At 41.5% G+C, this 18,484-nt stretch overlaps 1 protein-coding gene across 7 annotated transcripts in view; it reads right to left on the minus strand.

Annotated features, from left to right (window-relative positions):
* The window catches only part of ect2 (epithelial cell transforming 2), a 235,313-nt gene that overhangs the window by 116,595 nt on the left and 100,234 nt on the right, over positions 1–18,484 (minus strand). For all 7 annotated transcript variants that reach the window (XM_086047347.1, XM_086047345.1, XM_086047350.1 and 4 more), the window contains 2 exons: positions 10,895–11,014; positions 10,724–10,792 (listed from right to left, as the gene is read on the minus strand). In XM_086047347.1, the coding sequence (XP_085903473.1) occupies positions 10,724–10,792; positions 10,895–11,014 (189 nt within the window). The remainder of the gene's footprint in view (positions 1–10,723; positions 10,793–10,894; positions 11,015–18,484) is intronic.

Here is an 18,484-nt window from a genome sequence, read left to right on the forward strand (position 1 = left end):
ACTATTCACCAGAATTTCTGAAACGATGAAGGGAATATGCCAAAGCCAAGTCGGTACTGAAGGAGAAGATAAGATTCCAAACACCGTTCCCGGCCCGATTGAGGGTCTTCTATGTGTGAGTATGTGTAAGCATGTATAAATATATATGGATACATATTAAGGGGTGGTCGGGACTTCGTTTTTCTCACGACATGTGGACAGAGACTGAGGGCCCTCTCATACCGGTGGGTAGGGTCATGCGTTCAGGGCTCACGTTGATAGGGTCAGGATGAAGACCTCACTATTGGAAGTCTTTAGGGTTGTTGTTCTTGTTCTTTGTGTGTTTTTCCCCATTAAGGGATGTGTTCGGCTGCTGTTTTCTGCAGCTTTTGGGGTGCTACCTGGGATCAATCTACCTATTAGAGTATTATGAGTGGTATGTACTTGAGATTATTTATTTATCTCGTGGTTGTTGTGTTATTTACTAGTATTGCTTATTTCCTATCAAATACAGGTCAATAAATGCAAACAGTTAAGATAGCGACTTATAATGTGAATGGATAAGTCAATCCGATTAAGAGGAGCAAGATTTTGACTAAACTCAAAAGAGATAAAGTACAAGTGGCCTTCCTGCAGGAAATGCATCTGTCAGATGAAGAACATTCTAAATTAAGAAGGAAGGGGTTTAAGTTTCAGTTCTCATCATCATATAGTGCTGGCCATAGGAGGGGGGGTAGCATTATTAATTTCCAATACATTTAATTTTGAGCTCCATTTTGAGAAAAAGGGGAGATATATTTTCTTGAGGGGTAATTTAAATGGGACCTTGATGACATTAGTAAATATTTATGCTCCTCCTAACTCGGATTTTGAGCTTTTATAGAGAGCTATTTGATTTAATAATAGCAGCATTTCAAGGCCTATTAATTTGTGGGATTTTAATATCAGATTTGATCCTAAACTTGATTCGTCAAGAGGACAGGTTTCACAGCCTACCTAAGTGAATAAGAGAATTAAGTCGACAATGGAGGACGTTGGTTTGATAGATGTCTGGAGAGAGTTAAATCCTAGGAAGAGGGACCATACATATTTTTCAAATGCACATAGGATTTACTCAAGAGTTGATTACTTAATTTTTTGTGAAATGTACAGGGTGGCTGGCTGTGAAGTGGGGATTGTGGACCTTTCAGATCATAGCCATCCCTATTTACAAGTGAATCTTGAACAAAATCTGAGAAATACGGTATGGAGATTGAATTTAAATATATTGAACCATATGAAAGAACAAATTAAAAAGGTCATTTCCGAGTTTCTGGAATTGAATGATAATAGTGATGTTTCACCCCCAATGCTGTGGGATACATGTAAAGCAGTGTTGAGAGGCACAATAATAGGATAGTGTGCTTATTTGAAGAAGCAAAAACAAAAATAACTGTAGCAACTTCAGGCAGAATTGAAACGGTTAGAACAACAGCATAAGGACACTAATGATGAGACGATTAAAGGAACTTTCAAGATGAATAAGAATGAAATACATGCAATATATGCAAGAGCAATACAAAGGAAGTTGGTATTTACAAAACAGAAATACTATGAAGGGGAGGAAGAGCGAGTAAACTGCTGGCATTCAGGTTGAAGAAGCAGCAAGCAGAGAATTATTTTCATAAAATTAGAAACCCTACCACTAACGTAATGCACCATAATTTAGAAGGTATACAAAAACGTTTTGATATATTTTCTGACACTATATTCACAACCTCAGGTCGAAGTTAAAAAAATGGAAGAATTCTTGGATAGTATTGCTTTTCCTAAACTGACTATTGAACAGAACAATCGTCTTGCTGAGGAGATTAGGGAGGAGGAAATTAGGTCAGCCATCTCACACCTGAAGACAGGAAGAAGCCCGGGGCTAGATGGGTTCTCTTTAGAGTGGTATAGAGGGATGGGAGATTTTTTGATCCCTATGTTACATTCAACGTTTAACCGGGCCATTATGAAGAACACGGTACCTCCCTCATGGAGGGAAGCAGTGATTTCCCTTATCCAAAAAGAAGGGAAAGACAAATCGGAATGCAGCAAATTATAGACCAGTTAGTGTATTGAATCAGGATTAGAACATTTTTACACATATATTTGCTAAGAGAATAGATAAACTATTGCCAAAAATTGTAAGTATGGATCAAACTGGGTTTATGTGTCAGAGACAAACCCAAGACAACATTAGACGAATTTTACACTTGATAAGTTACATAAAGGACAGGGGGATTCCGGCAGTATTAATAGGGTTGGACGCAGAAAAAGCTTTTGACTGTGTGAATTGGTCCTTTTTGTTCAGAGTACTAGAAAAAAAATGTTTTCATAAATTGTTTATCAAAACCATACAGGCCCTTTATGATAACCCAAGGGCAAGGATCAAGATTAATGGAGGGGTTTCAGACCGTGGAACGAGGCAGGGTTGTCCAATTAGTCCCCTCTTATTCACCAACTTTATTGGAACACTGAGCCAGTGGATTATCCAGAAGAAAGATATTAAGGGAATAAATTTGGGGGGACGAGAACAAAAGATTTCCTTGTTTGCCGATGATATATTGTTACAACTATCCAGCCCAGAACAATCTTTGGAAAAGTTATTTTCAATTTTGGACCAATATGGTACTTTTTCAGGGTACAAATTGAATGTTTCTAAAACGCAAATTCTTACTTGCAATTATAGCCCCTCAGGAAATGTTAGATCGAAGCACAAGTTGAAATTCTTACTCAACTTCTTACCCTCTGACCAACGTAATAAAAGAAGATATAATGAGATGGGATTCCTTACCTTATCTCAATTTGGGGTCACAGATTCAATCAATCAAAATGATTGTTCTTTCAAGGATCCTATATATTTTTCAATCCCTCCCTGTCCATATATCAGATCAACAATTTCAAGAGTGGGATAAAATCATTTCAAGATTTATTTGGGTGGGGGGCAGACGAAGAATCAAGTTCAAGAATTTGCAATTAGCAAAAGATAGGGGCGGGATTGCACTCCCATGTTTAAAGGACTATTGTACTGCTGCCCAGCTGAGACCGTTAATATACTGGTGTAAACCGAAATATAGGGCCAGATGGAAAGAAATTGAAGAGTGCAAAATAGAAGAGTTCCCGATTCAGGCAGCGCTGGGGGACAAGAGACTGATGGCCAGGATAATAGATCTGGGAAACCCTTGGATAGCATTGCCACTTAAATTGTGGAACTTGAATTGTTTGAACCTCAAAATCACTTGATAGAAGCAATGAAAGTTTGAGGTGAAGCGCGTTTGACAGACTTCGTGCCTAAAAACTGGGATGCAAGGTTTAAGGGATGGGTAGCTAATGGGTTGACAGCATATTGTAATTTTTTGAAGCAAGGGGCAGTGGACAGTTTTCAGATTCTAAGTGGACAATATAGATTGGAAAAGGAGGATTTCTATAGGTTCCTACAAACCAGACACTATATAAGATAAGAATGCCTTTATTGATCCCACAGTGGGGAAATTTTCATTGTAACAGCAGCAAAGATATAGGTCACACAGGGACGGCGGCATAATGTGGCCATTAATGTATAACATTGACGGCAAACATTTAGGATCAAACCTATGTAAATATACGCAGTAACATGTGTATATACACATGTATATACACACGAACCTACATCTACATAAAAAGTATGAGGAACACTCATTTCGGCCTGTACATAGTACAGAGGAAAAAATACTCTAAGTAAGTGACAGTGCTGCAGTGCTGTAGTGAAATGTAAGGGACAGCATTGGATAAAAATAAAACTAGACTAACAGTAGTGGGGAATGTTGAGTATTGCACGGTATTACAGTAGTGGGGAGTATTGGGTATTGCACGATATGAGCTCAGGTGCAGGACTGCACAGTTGCACTAATGTCCGCCAGTTTGTAGGGACTACACAAAGTTCTTGTTAAAGAGTCTGACAGCAGCAGGCAAGAAGGAACGGCGGAATCTCTCCTTTGCACAGCGAGGGTGTAACAGTCTGTCACTGAAGGAGCTGTGGAGTGCTGTTAGGGTGCCCTGGAGGGGGTGGTCCGGGTTGTCCAGCATTGATGAAAGCTTGGCCAACATCCTCCTGTCCCCCACCGAGTCCACAGAGTCCAGGGAGCAGCCCAGGACAGAGCCCTCCTGACCAGTTTGTCCAGCCACTTCTTGTCCCGGGCCGAGACGCCGCCTGGTGACCACTCCCTGGAAGATGACCGATGCAACCACTGAGTCATAAAAGTTCCTGAGGAGTGTCCCCTGAACCCCAAAAGACCTCAGTCTCCTGTGTAGGAAGAGTCTGCTCTGACTCTTCCTATAGAGGGCGTCTGTGTTGTCGCATCAGTCCAGTTTATTGTTCAGATGAACACCCAGGTACTTGTAAGTTGAGACTCTCTCAACATCTGTTCCCCGGGTATTCATTACGTGAAGAGTGCTGGCGCCTACCGAAATCCACCACCATTTCTTTGGATTTCCCCGCATTGATCAGGAGGCGGTTCTGCTGGCACCAGTCCACAAAACCCTGAGTAAGTTCTCTGTAATCCCAATCATCTCCGCCTGTGATGAGGCCGACAATCGCAGAGTCGTCAGAGAACTTCTGCAGGTGACAGGTAGGGGTGTTGTAGTTGAAGTCCGAGGTGTAGAGGGTGAACAGGAAGGGAGCCAAGACAGTTCCCTGTGGGGCCCCCGTGCTACAGAGGAGCACGTCAGACACACAGTTCTGTGTCCTCACATACTGTGGCCGGTTTGTGAGGTAGTCCTGGATCCATGTGGTGAGGTGGTGGCCAGGCTGATATGCGAACTGGAGTGGGTCCATTGAGGAGCTCACCAGGGGGCGCAGGTGGACAAGGACCAGTCTCTCCAGGGTCTTCATCAGGTGAGACGTCAGCGCCACTGGTCTGAAGCTGTTGAGCTCCTTCGGGTGGGGGGTCTTTGGCACCGGGACCAGGCAGGATCTTTTCCATAGCTGGGGGACCCTGCCCAGCTTCAGGCTCAGGTTGAACATGTGCTGGACAATTCCACACAGCTGGTCTGCGCAGGATTTGAGGAGCTGGGGGCTGATGCCATCTGGACCCGCTGCCTTCCTCGCCTTCATCTTCTTCAGCTGGTTCCTCACCTGAGATGTTGTGAAGGCCAAGGCTGGGCAGGAGGGAGTGGTGGCTATCTGGTGTAGCTGGGAGCTGGAGACTGTGGAGAAAAGGGGGGAGGGGGTGACACGCCCAGCAGGAGGAGTAGGTGGAGGCTGCAGCAGGAGAGACTGAGTGGAGGCAGGCATCTGACCGAACCTATTGAAAAAGAGATTCAGCTCATTTGGCCACTGCAGGTCCCCCCCAGTCCAGGTCTTGGGTTGTCCGTGGCCTGAGATGGTCTTCAGGCCCCTCCAGACTCCCCTGGCGTTTTTCTGCAGCAGCTGCTCCTCCATCTTCTTCCTGTAGGACCTTTTCCCCTCTCTGATCCTCCTCCTCAGCTGGCGCTGCACAGTCCTCCGCTCCTCTATGTTGCCTGACGCAAAAGCCCTCCTCTTCTCCTTCAGGAGAGCTTTTATGTCTGGTGTGATCCAGGGTGTGTTGTTGGAGAAACACCTTACTGTCCTGGTGGGTATGGTGTTCTCAATGCAGAAATTTATATAGTCTGTAACAGTGTCCGTTAGACTAATAATGTCTTCCCCCGTGAGCATCGCTGAATACTTCCCACACAGTTGTGCTGAAGCAGTCCTTTAAGGCCTCCTCGGCCTCTCCAGACCATCTCTGAACCGTGCGGGTCACAGCTGGCTGCCTGCGGACCAGAGGTTTGTACACAGACTGGAGAGCCACCAGGTTGTGATCAGCTTTGCCCAGGGGGGGCAGGGGCAGTGATGTGTATGCCTCCTTGGTGTTGGCATAGAAAAGGTCCAGTGTTTTATTGTCTCTGGTATGGCAGGTGACATACTGTGTGAATGAAGGCAGAGAGGAGGATGGGGAGGCATGATTGAAGTCACCAGAGATGAGTACCAGGGCATTTGGGTGCTGTGTTTGTAGCCTGCTCACTGCTGCAGTCAAGACATCACAGGCTGTGTCGCCGCTGGCAGCTGGTGGGACGTAGACGGTCACCGCGATCACATGACAAAACTCTCGCGGGATGTAGAATGGCCTCATGCCAACAGCTAGCAGCTCAATATCCCTGCTGCAAAGCTGCTCCTTAATCGTGATGTGCCCAGGATTACACCATCTATCGTTCACAAACACAGCCAGCCCTCCTCCTTTCCTCTTTCCACTCTCCAGCGTCCTGTCCGCGCGTATGATTTGGAAGCCGTCCAATTCTACGACCGCGTTCGGCGTTATCGCTGTTAGCCACGACTCCGTGCATAGCATCAGGCTAGCCTCCCGGAAGTCCCTCTCGTGCCGGGTAAGCGCCGCTAGCTCGTCCATCTTGTTGGGGAGCGATCTAACATTCCCCATGATAACAGACGGGAGGACGGGATGGTATCGTCTCCTCCTTTCCCGGCGTTTAACCCCCGCACGACATCCCCGTCTCTTCCTCCTCAGCTCACGGGGGATATCGGGTCTCGCCCTGGGAGCCGGCGCATGGTTAGCACGGAGTGCTAACAGCTGATTCCGGCTGTAAACAATGGGGGCTCGGCTCCGAGCCAAGCCGCCGGACACGATCGCGCAAAAAATAGCCATCAGCAGCAGCAATAATACCGCAGTTTGGGTGTCCATTGCTACGCAAGTTACGACTATCAAATATATGAAAAAGGTATGAGGTAGAGTAATATTAAAGAACAAAAACACACGAAAAGGCTCACCCATGAGCCGGAGCTACTGTAGCGGGCTGCCACTCGCGCGGCACCGGAAACATTATAAACCAATTTAAGGAGAAAGCCAACCAGGAACAATGGAATAATAGGTTGTTAAAAATCTTTACTGATGCCTATGCCTCGGGCCCCATCCAAAAAACTCTCAAAGTCTCAAAAATTTATTGGAGCCTGCAACAGATGAAATGAGTCTCAATAAGTGTGAAAGTGAAATGGGAGAAAGAAGCTAATATGGTCCTGAATGATGAAGATTAGAGACAGTTATGTGTACTACAATGGAAAACTTCTAATTCTGCACTATGGAGAGAGTTCTGATGGAAAAATCTTATCAAATTTTTCATTACATTTCATTTTTCATCAAAAAAGACATAACACTAACGCGTCTGCTTGTTGGAGACGGTGTGGATTGCACGGGGGCTGATGCAGCAAATCATTTTCACATATTTTGGTCGTGCCCAGTATTGTTCCCTTTTTGGCAGGAGGTCCATCAAATTTTACAACAAATATCCCCCCCCCACCCCCCACAGGGTTTTCGTTTAACTTTGTTTTCCTTATATCTAGAGGCATTGCCAACAGGAAAGTTTTCCGCAGATGATAAATATCTTTGTCAGATCCTTAGTGCTGCAGGCAGGAAGGCCATCTCAAAACGGTGGTTAAAACCAGAATTGCATACGATAGATCAATGGATTGACATGGTTTATGTCATTTTCACAATGGAAAGGATTAGCTTTGCAAAACGACTACAACAAGTTATGTTTTTGAGAAAATGGGAAAAATGGATCAAATATATTTCACAAGACCATCATTTGTTTAAAGAGACGGTGGGGCCGGATGGCCAAGTTTTCACTAACAAGGTCATTTGATATATTTTTTGATCAGGAAAATGAAAAGAGCTGTCATTTTCTATTTTATCAATAAATTTGGGAGAAATTTGGAAATAAGTGACTCCATGAATAAAGCTCCTTGTTATGGAGCAGAATGGCCGCGCCCCCTAGCATTCTATCCATGTTCGGCCGGAGTCACTGTAGGGACCGATTACAAACCCTCCATTGGAAATCATTGTACTTTTATTGCTTATAAAGTCCAAAAACGGCGATCAATTGGCACCAAAATTTATGTGGACATATCTACTAATGCCCACTACAACATATCAAAAGGATTAACCTCTCCGTGGCTGATTTATATGAGAATGAGGGAATGTGGAAGTCAGCAGAGGTACATAGGCTGGAACCAGCGCACACTGCTTCTTTGCTTAAACAAAAAAAAAAAAAACACTGCTTCTTTGCTGATCACGGTTAGGACGGGCGAGGCATTAAACACCAGTCGGGATTTTTACAGAGAATGAAGTGGAAATGAGACGTGCACATTTATTTGGATGAGGAATGGTCCCAGATTTTCGACTTACAACGCGCCGTCCAATTTGGAAGTAACAGCCGAAATGGCACGTTCCAATGCGGCCACACTTGGCTGTGCAGTCAGCCTCGCTAGAAATGTTTGTTCCCTGTTCGATGAGGGCTTTCGTCACTCTCACGCCACTTCACTTGGGCCAGAAGGTGGCGGCTGCAAGCAAGCAAGCAGGGACACCACACGCGACTTCGACTGAGGCGACATGAATACACAGGCTCATCTTCACCTCCACACGCTGGGCGGACAGTAAGGAGCTAATGTTGTTGTGCTAATGCCTTTTGTTTTAATGGCCTGAAGCTAGTTGTTGCTATTAGCCGTCCCAATCCTTTAGCTGGGGATGGAAGCTGGCATAAAGCTCCAATCTGCCTGCTGCTGCTGCAAGCCGCTGTCTCTCTCCCTCCTGAGACACGAGTTTAGCATCGCTAAATGTCCGAAATATAACAAGTTGGGGTTCGTGTGCGCATTCATGCTCTTGCCCGCTTCAGCTTGTAAAAGTGGAGGAGCAATCGCCACGGTATTTTTATTTTGTGGAGGTGATCATGATGAGATCATGTTTTATGTCAATAAATCCAAACTATTGTGCAGAAAACTTTCATACCATTACAGGTTGAGGTGGACAAGAGTAGTAATGTGCATTTGCATTTTGGTGGTGATCAAAGCGACAAAGCGAGCATTATTATCACGCATGCCTTTCTCGCGTGACGTAATTTCAATTTCACTCATATGATCCTATCTTCTTGACATTTTTCATATTTGATGATAGCCAAGGCCTGAAGACATCTACGAATTTATTTTTCACTGTAGTGCTAGCGCCACCTACTTGCTAAAGGAAAAATACATGTATTATTCTTTGGTGTTTTTCTCATAGCAGGTGAACCAGATCTACCTCATATTTGTTCAGAAGAGTGTTTAGGCTTTTGTGATGTTGAAACATGAACTTTGTGAGATTTTGTGAAAAGCTGCTGCCCTGGCAATGTGCAGTTCACCAATAAAACAATGCTGATTTTGAGGGTCTAAACATGCAGGAAAACTCAAACTTTGCACACACATCAGGCATGGCAAAATTATTAATACTTTATTAGTTTATTGTGTATTATTTTTTAACGGCTCATGAGCACAATCTAGAACATTTTAACAAAGCAGCCACAGTTGTACATTTCACCGAGATCGAAGAAAATGTAGGGGTATATGTCATAGGCCAAGAAAACAGTCTTAAAAAAAACAATTAACTGTTTTTGTGTACATTGTAATGTAGTATAATGTACAGCTTCTCCTCTACAAGCTTGAGATGCTACCCCAAAGAAGTATCCTTCACAGTTACATTAACCTTCATCCAATGTTCATACAATGCAAGTGTAGTAAGCTAATGCTCTCTTGCAGTGCACCTCGACCAACCATCTTTGGACTACATCTTTTTAGCAGACTCATTATTGCCATAATCCATTCATATTTTACTTGCCCGATTTCAATTTGAGCGCGATGCCAAGGATCAGACATGACTACTTTTAGCAAAAAGTAGTTTATCGAAGTATACTACAAGCAAACTTTTTTTAACCGTTAGCCAAAAATAAAAATGTTAATTTCTCATTAATGTACACTCAGCACCCCATATCTTGACAGAAAAAAAACAAAAGTAAACATTTTTGAAAATTTATGAAAAAAGAAAAACTGAAATATTCGCCCAGACTCGGTTGCTAACGCTAACGCGGGAGCCATGACACCGCTACACACAATGCTTCTGTTTACGACCCGGATGACCTGGATTACCATGACTGCGCATGCGTTGCCAAAAAAGCATGCATGCCGTAGGATACGAGAAAAACAGCAGCAAATAATTAGATGTATAAATAAACGACAAATCCAAGATTAAAATTAACTGTTGACGATTTTGATCGTTTAAATTGTTGTATTAGTAATCTGATTTTGGCAGTTTTAGTGTCAAGTAATTTACCCAATGTGCGGATGCAGTTTGTTTGCAGCAGAGACATTAGAGAGCGGCTACAGTTAACATGGCATTGCGAATCGATTTTTTCTTTTTCTTTTTTTTTTTTTTTTACATACGATGCAGATTTTAATCATTTATATCGATATGAAATTGATTTTCGATGTCATTACCTCCTTAGTAACAGGCAAAACAATGAAATGCTCTTCCACTAGATGACTGAAGGTACATAGCCTGTATACCGTATATACTTTTTTCTTTTCCCTTTGTGAAACGTGTGCCTTGGCTCAATAAAGGTTGAGAAACACTGCTCTAGATTGCAGATATTCATTTTGTGCATATTGGTCCGGCTGTATCACTATCGTTAACACTTTCCAAATCATAGAAACATCAAGTATAATCATATAATATATGTGATGTTAGGATATTATCTTTAATACATTTATAAAAATGGGTCTGGAAAACCTTTTTTAACTGTCACTGTTGGATGAAAAATGAATTTTATCAGTTTTGGAATAAGGCAGTAGCAGAAGAAAAACTTACTAGAGCATTTAATTTAAACCAAAGATATTTGCTCTTACATATTTAAGGATAATATCTCCTACACTCTTTTCTTCTGACCATTCTTTCAGGAGGCGCTCAAGGTCACTCTGGGGGAGGGAAAAAAAAAATCCATTAATCTTCCACGATTACAGTCATTTGATCAAAAACTACTGAAACAGAGATATGTATCGTATGTGAGTGCACACAACCTTTATTCTGGTGTGAACCTCATAGATGTCAGGGATGCACCCAAATATTGTCTTAATTTCTTCTGGGGCAAGGATGGGTCCCCCCAACTGACCATCTTTTTCAAGTGGAAGCTTGAAAAGCTGCAAATGACAATCGCAACATGCATGTATTACTTGATGATTATGCCTAAAAAATTAGGACATCAAAAATAATTTCAGATGTACTCAAAACATTGCTCAATCATACAGCAATTTCCCAATCACCTCTCAACTCATTTACATAAAGTACTGTAGAAGCATTGTAACTGATAGACAATCATCAGCTTTTAGTGCCTTGGTTTAGTTGTGTGCTCCAGGATGATGGGCCACAGAGAGCTTGGAGCATTCAAATTTGTTTCAAGTTCAGAAACACATATTTGAATTCCACAAACATTCATCATTTAGGTCCAAAGGACAATATTCAGACAGTGAAGTCAGTTTCATAATTTTACTATATATAATAGCACAATGATAAAATATTCACAATACAATTGAAGTGCAGACTTTCATCTTGAAGGGGTTTCACAATAACATACAATCCAAAACAACGTTATTTATATGGTGCATTTCATAACAGCTACAGCTGTACCAAAGTACTTTACATTACAATAACAAATTAGCAATAATATAACAAGCGAAGGAATAAATAAAAACACAAATTTTTACATACAGTAGACACAGGAAATCAGCCGAAAAGTGACAGTCTCACGTCGGATCAAAATCCAAAGAATTCGATTCGACGCAGCTTCTGCTTTTTTTTTTTTTTTTTTAATGAGTCCGACTTCTTGTGCTTCTTCTCCGTGGCTAACTAGGAATCGAAATTTAGCACCGACATTCTAAAATCTGAATGGTTCCGGAAGAACTGGAATGATGGTCCCGGTTCCACTCGATTTCCAGTTCTCAGTGCCCAACCCTAATCAAGGGTGGAGCTTTTTGACAGTACAGTTTTAAAATATTCAGCCCTGGGGCCAGTTTTGTACCGGGGCTTGGTCCCCATCTTTAAGATAGCGAATGTGGACAGAGACTTGACTCTGAGTGGTAAGAAGAAAGAAGGTGGGATTAGGGGTGGGCGATATATACTGTCATCAATATCGTCAATCTTGCTTTCGCGATGTGTAATTTGACATTGTCGAGTATTTATACTGCCTCGAAAATGAAAACGAGTCCGTTGATGGCCGCAAAGTAGGAGGATGTGATGAAATCCTCATTCTGCAAACTGTGTGCATACTGTAGACGACAAAGGAGGAGTAAGTGATAAACATTCGCCGAATCAGCGGGCAGCACCCAGTCACGTGACTTTGTTAGCGGCCAACCAAACGTGTTTGAAATACGTAGGAGTTTCCCGTTGTTTAAGCGGGTGAATTTTCATTGCTAGTCTGTAAATAGTTTGGGTAAGGAAACAATACATCAAATGATGTAAATAATGCACTGGTACAAGTCTCGTTTTGTTTAGTTCTCTGTATCCATTTCCTTTTTGCTGTATAAACTTTTTATTCTTTTCACTTCCTCAATGATTTATGATGTATTCGTGAGATAAGTATAAAACTTCAATGTTAGTTTTTTGTTGTTGTTTCATTCATATTGTATTTTTGCCATCCCAGATTACCAACAATAAAGGCAAACAAAAAACTGTTCTGAATAGTAAATGAAATTAAGGACCAGAAAACATTTGAGCGTTAATTTATTCGAGTGGTGAAAAATTAAATAATTAATTATTTAAAATAACTAAACTGAAACTAAAAATAAAAGAGTCGAGGTCACCGGCCAGGGCCAAACCATCCATCTCACTTTAAGTTGTCTTGTCTCCCCCTCGTTGAGGTTAGGCACCGATATTATTCATTTATTTTAATTATAGATGAACCCCCACTGGTTGAGGTTAGAAATTGACTATACTCTCCTCTGGTTGAGGTTAGGCACAAATGATATCCCCCTAGTGGTTGAGGTTAGGATAAAGTTTAGGGCAGGTGCTTCAATACATGGAAAACTTTAAGCACAATGAAATTGATCACAAGCCAATTGTTGAATAACAGAGTGCAAGTAAATGTATACATTATATGTTAACAGGACGAGTTGAGACAAAATATCAGCGTGGTGAGCCCTCAGATATCGCTTGAAATTTGTCATTCTTTCCACTTAGTTTGTAGCCACAGTCACCGTTGCCCATGTCCACAATGCATCGTGTTGTTCTTTCTGCTGGGTTGTACAGAAAATATGTCCATATATTTCCTTCGTTTCCGACCACCGAGCCCATTTGCTGTCACTGTCGCCATGGTCCGTCAAAGGAAAGCGTGTCAGTGTGCATGAGCCGAGACGAATGACCGCAGACCTGTTCGTGTTTTGTTGTGCCAGTGTGTGCGTCCTGCGTGTGCCTTGCGTGCTGTCACGGCGGTGGGCATGCCCAAACGAGGATAGGTTGGTTGCACCAGCATTGTATTTTTTTGAAAGACAGATTACGTGTACAATAGGAAGGGATGTCAATTTAGTCAGTGTTGTAAATTTTGAACGTCTTGACGGACCAAACACTAACAATTTTGTCCTGTCTCGTCACCAAATATTCATGTACGTCACGTCATGTTTTCGTCATCAAAGAGCCACATTTAGCTCGTCATCGTCTCGTTATCGTCATGAAAAAGGGGGCATTAAAAAAATATTTTCGTCATCATCATCGTTGACAAAAACAATACTGGTTACCATCCCGAGTCATGGTTTGGTTGGTTGGACCCGGCCAGTGACCTCATTAAAAATAGAAGGTGAATAATCAAACAATATTGAGCTCCGTTTTGTTTTTGTTCATTCCGGGTTCATCGATGTGTGCACCAAGATGTCACCCAAATTTCGATTTCGTCCGTACGGCGTGATCATTTTGCATGTTTTCAACGGTTCATGTAGTTGTTGTGTTGCTTTAAAATGGCTTTTCAGTTCATATTTTAATTTGTTTGAATGCTGCGAATAAGTCAGCACCATCGGAATAAGTGGGGGATGATCACCTTGTTTTTTAAATCCATTTTCGTTTTTAAATGAGCTGCGACTTCCGCTTTGATTGTGCGAAGAAATGGCCCCTTGGCCTCAAGGCCGCAAACAGGACTCGAGTGGCCTCCTCCGCATCCCCCGGATATGTGCAGATTCTGTTGAAACGAATTAATTGTGATTTTATAATTCCCTTAAACGTTTGGGAGCTTGTTTTATGCAGTAATGCATGGCTATCGGTTTCTTTGAAGTAAACCTTCGTCGCAGATTTTTCGTTCATTTCCATGATATCCGTGAAAAAAATTGCATCCAGAAATTCAATGTTTTATTTTTGTACGTTATGTTTCAATTTAACTTTTGCATGATGATGGTTCAAGATTTCTAGAAAAGCCTCAAATTATGTCAGCGAGCCTGTCCATAGTCCAAAAATGTCGTCCAAGTAGCTCAAGTACAATAATGGAAGGTTTTTACATTTCAAGAATGCAGTTTGTTCCCAATCTGCCAGGTATATATTTGCATAAGAGGGTGAGAATTTTCTGCCCATGGCGCAGCCACAAACCTCTAAGTAATGCTTTCCATTAAACTCGAAGTTAAAAACATGTTAAAAGTTATGAACAACTGTAGAAGCTCAACATCCGGGTGATCCATCTGTGGTGAGTTGGTCAAGGCTTTTTTAGTAGCTGCCAGGCCCATATCGGTGTCTATATTTGTATATAATGAGTCAATATCGATAGAGAAGAGGAAAGTATTTTTGGGAACCACCAGATCTTTTAATTTATTACTAAACTGTGTAAACTAAAATGTGCATTTCACATAAGTGTGATGTATTTGTCATAACGGATTGATATAATAATCAATATATGCCGCTATTCTATAAGAATCAAATCCGCAGTCTCTCACAATCGGTCGACCGGTAGGAACACGGCAGGGAACTGTTCATGATTCTGTTTTTTTATGTATCTTCGGTAACAAATAAAAAAGTCTCGGGCATGGTTCATCTGGGCCTATAATAAGTAAAGAATTTGTTTTTGTGTAAAAAATTTATTTTGATGTAAACCCGTTATTATTCCTCTAATCATTCTTTGAGTTCTAGGTTGGATAGATTGAGGTAATGAGATGAGGTAAAAGGTGATATTATTTAATTGTCTATTAGCTTCGAAAATGTAGTTTTTGTTATCCTCTGGGACAATTTGTCCTCCTTTATCCGCTGGTTTGATAATCACATCTTTTAATCTACTCAATGGTTTTAAGGCCTGTTTTTGATTATCTGTTATATTATTACTAGATTCTTGTTTTTATCGATATCGTAATAGTGCCGCTTAATTTTTTATGATTAGTTGACAGGTTTTGTTTGACAATAATTGTATATCCGGTTCCCATCCAGAAGAATCTGTAAAGGAGTTTGAATATGGTTATTAAAATAATCGAATAATTTTAATCTTCAATGGAACTCCATGAATAACGCCCCTTGTTAATGAGGAGAATGGCCGCGCCCCCCTAGCGTTCTATCCCTGTTCAGCCGGAGTCACGGGAGTAACCGATTCCAAACTCTCCATTGGAAATTATCGAACTTTCATTGCTTATGATGTCCAAAAACTGCGATCAATTTGCACCAAAACTTATGTGGACATCTCTACTAATGCCAACTTGAACATATCAAAAGGATTAACATGTGGAAGTGAGCAGAGCTACATAGTTTCTGGCTGGGACCAGCACACACTGCTTCTTTGCTTTATAAAAAAAAAAGAAAAAAAAAACTCATTTAACACCAGTCAGGATATTTACACTGATCCTGAAGTGCAAATGAGTTGACACGCACATTTATTTGGATGAGGAATGGCCTGTCATGTGGTGCGCCTCGTCAGGGTGATGTGATGGTGTGAATCTATGTTGGTTAAAGCCCTAGTATCATCAAGAGTGAAACGCCTAATGTGCAATTTCATATTTTGAACACTAGATGTCGACACTACTCGATTGACTACGATAAACTTGCCAGCTCGGACAACCCTATATACGGTCTAAAAGGTTTAATAGCAGATTCTAGTAAGAATGAACATACCAAAGTCAATGCTCATATAATTGGTCCTCAATAACCTAAGCACAGATGTGCTACAAGTTTATAGAAGCAGTATATGTTGCTTGCTCAGAAACTGCTTTCTGTATTAAATAGCCCATGTCTCTCAAAGAATGTTACATGCGATGTAAAAGGGAACAAGAATCATTCTGTTGTCTACATAGGAGAGAATGTGACAATAAGAATTGTATTTATATGTTATCCATTATATTGCTTGCTTGGATATACAATGGTAAATGCTCAGATTAATTAACCATGAATGTCTTAGAATAAGTGTCCTGAATGGTCACAAGGTTGATCCATTTGTCACAAACATGTTATTCACTTTCGAGCACCTGTTTTGTCACAAACATGTTATTCACTTGGAAGACAATGTACTTGTTGATCCCTAGATAATGAAGGGTTTGCTAAAGTTAGTTTATAAATAAGTGAGCAAAAAAGAGCCCTGTTTACAAAGAATGATCAAACCGGCACAGGCTTTCGGGAAGATGATGGAAAAACAATGGCTGATTACCTCATCAAACCACTGAGAAAAAACACCTTGACGCATGCGTTAACCTAACCCTAACCCACGCTGAAGGGACAACGCCTAAACCATGTTTTTCTCAGTAGAAACGTTTTAACACATGCGCAGTTAATGTAAGAACCTCCCAAAAACCAGAGACTATGAAAAGGGAAGCCATCAAGTCTCCAGGCCCTTTTTTCTTTCCTCCTGCCGCGGTTACTAGAAGATGCTTCGACAAGGAGATAATTTTGCATTTTTCTTGGGACACTTTTTTAACTCCCAAGCAAGAAGGATTATTTCTCCTCCTTTTTGGACATATCCAAATCACCGCTTCAATAAGGTAACTGAATAGAATTCACTTTATATCCTATACTGTTAAGGAAGTCATAATTATTACTTTTATGACTGAATTAAACTCATTATGTAATAAAACTTACAATCATCCAATTTTCTTGCTTATTGACTATATCCTGCCTTTAAGGAATTGATGTTAATAATAAATTATTGTTTGATTACTTATATTATTAAATTACATTTTATGAATTTATTTTAACACTTTTAATGTCATTATACTGATGAATACAATTACATCAAGTAATTTTTGCTGAACTAAGGGCTGAGACCTTAATGATAAAAGGTCTCGTTATCATATGAAATTAATTAAGTAGATTACTCCGGCTGGATTTAAAACAAATCCATACGGTTTTAACAAAGACTGTTAAACTTCCTAGGTCAATAACAAGTGCGACGATTCAAAATGAGTAGGAAGCCACTGTAAAAGTATAGTGCTCATATTAGTAATTCTTAACTCTGTTACTCATTAAGAATGATTAAATGACTGAAAATTGGATTGACTATACAAAGGCGGTTAACAACCTAGGCGAATTCCTCTCGACACCAGCTAGGAAACTTTCTCGTCCCCCCGTCGCGTTAGAGCGAGCAAGGGTAATGGGGAAAAGTAATACCCGTTGAGTGGCGTAGCCAGTCAGGATTTTCCAGATAATCCTGCGGGTAAGCGGAATCTGACAGGCCCCATTTTCTCGACCGACAACACGCCGTCCAATTTGGAACGTACACAGCCGAAAAGGTACGTTCCAATGCGGCCACATTCGGTTGTGGAGTCAGCCTTGCTGGAACTTTTTTGTTCGCTGAACATTGACGCTTGTTCGATGAGGGCTTATCACTAGAACGCCGAGAAGGCGGTCATTTGACTACTTATGCTTTACATTTGACGATGTCACCCAGCCATATCACCTGCTTTTGGCAGGGAATGGCCAATTTACAAATTACAGTCATCTATTTGTAGCCAGCAGAGTTGTTTGTCAAATATCACCCAGATTTGTCGTTCAATAGTTGTTGCAAAAAAAGTGGTAAAAAGCCCTGGGCGTTCTATTAATTAACTCACTCTCTGGCGGCTCTCTGTCGGACACGCACGCGACTGCTTGGGAGGCAATCCCGCGACTTGAAGATCGACGCAGGCTGGACGCAGAGTAAGGAGCTAATGTTGTTGTGCTAACGCCTTTTGTTTTAACGACCTGAAGCTAGTTGTTGCTATTAGCAGTCCCATTATCCTACATTTAGCCAGGGAGAGAAGAGGGTAAAGCGTAAAGCTTCAATCTGCCAGCTGCTGCAAGCCGCCATCTCCCTCCTGAGAGTTGACACGAGTTTAGCGTTGCTAAATGTCCGAAAGTTAACCAGTCGGGGTTCGTGTGCGCATTCATGCTCTTGTCCACATCAGCTTGTGAAAGTGGTGGAGTAATCGCCACGGTAGTTTTGATTTTGTCGAGGTGATCATGATGAGATCACGTTTTATGTCAATAAATCCTGACTATTGTGCAGAACACTTTCATAGTTTCACAGGTTGAAGTGGACAAGAGTAGTAATGTGCATTAGCATTTTGGTGGCGATCGGTCGCCGTTTTAGACAACAGAACTGACAAAGCGAGCAATATTACCACGCTTGGCTCCCTCCCGTGACATAGACCGCTGAGACTGAAAATATAACATAAGCCATGCCCCAAAAGGGG

Source organism: Filicampus tigris, chromosome 12 (genome assembly GCF_054856515.1).
Source record: "Filicampus tigris isolate MCC_2025a chromosome 12, RoL_Ftig_1.0, whole genome shotgun sequence".
In the NCBI taxonomy this organism is placed as follows: Eukaryota; Metazoa; Chordata; class Actinopteri; order Syngnathiformes; family Syngnathidae; genus Filicampus; species Filicampus tigris.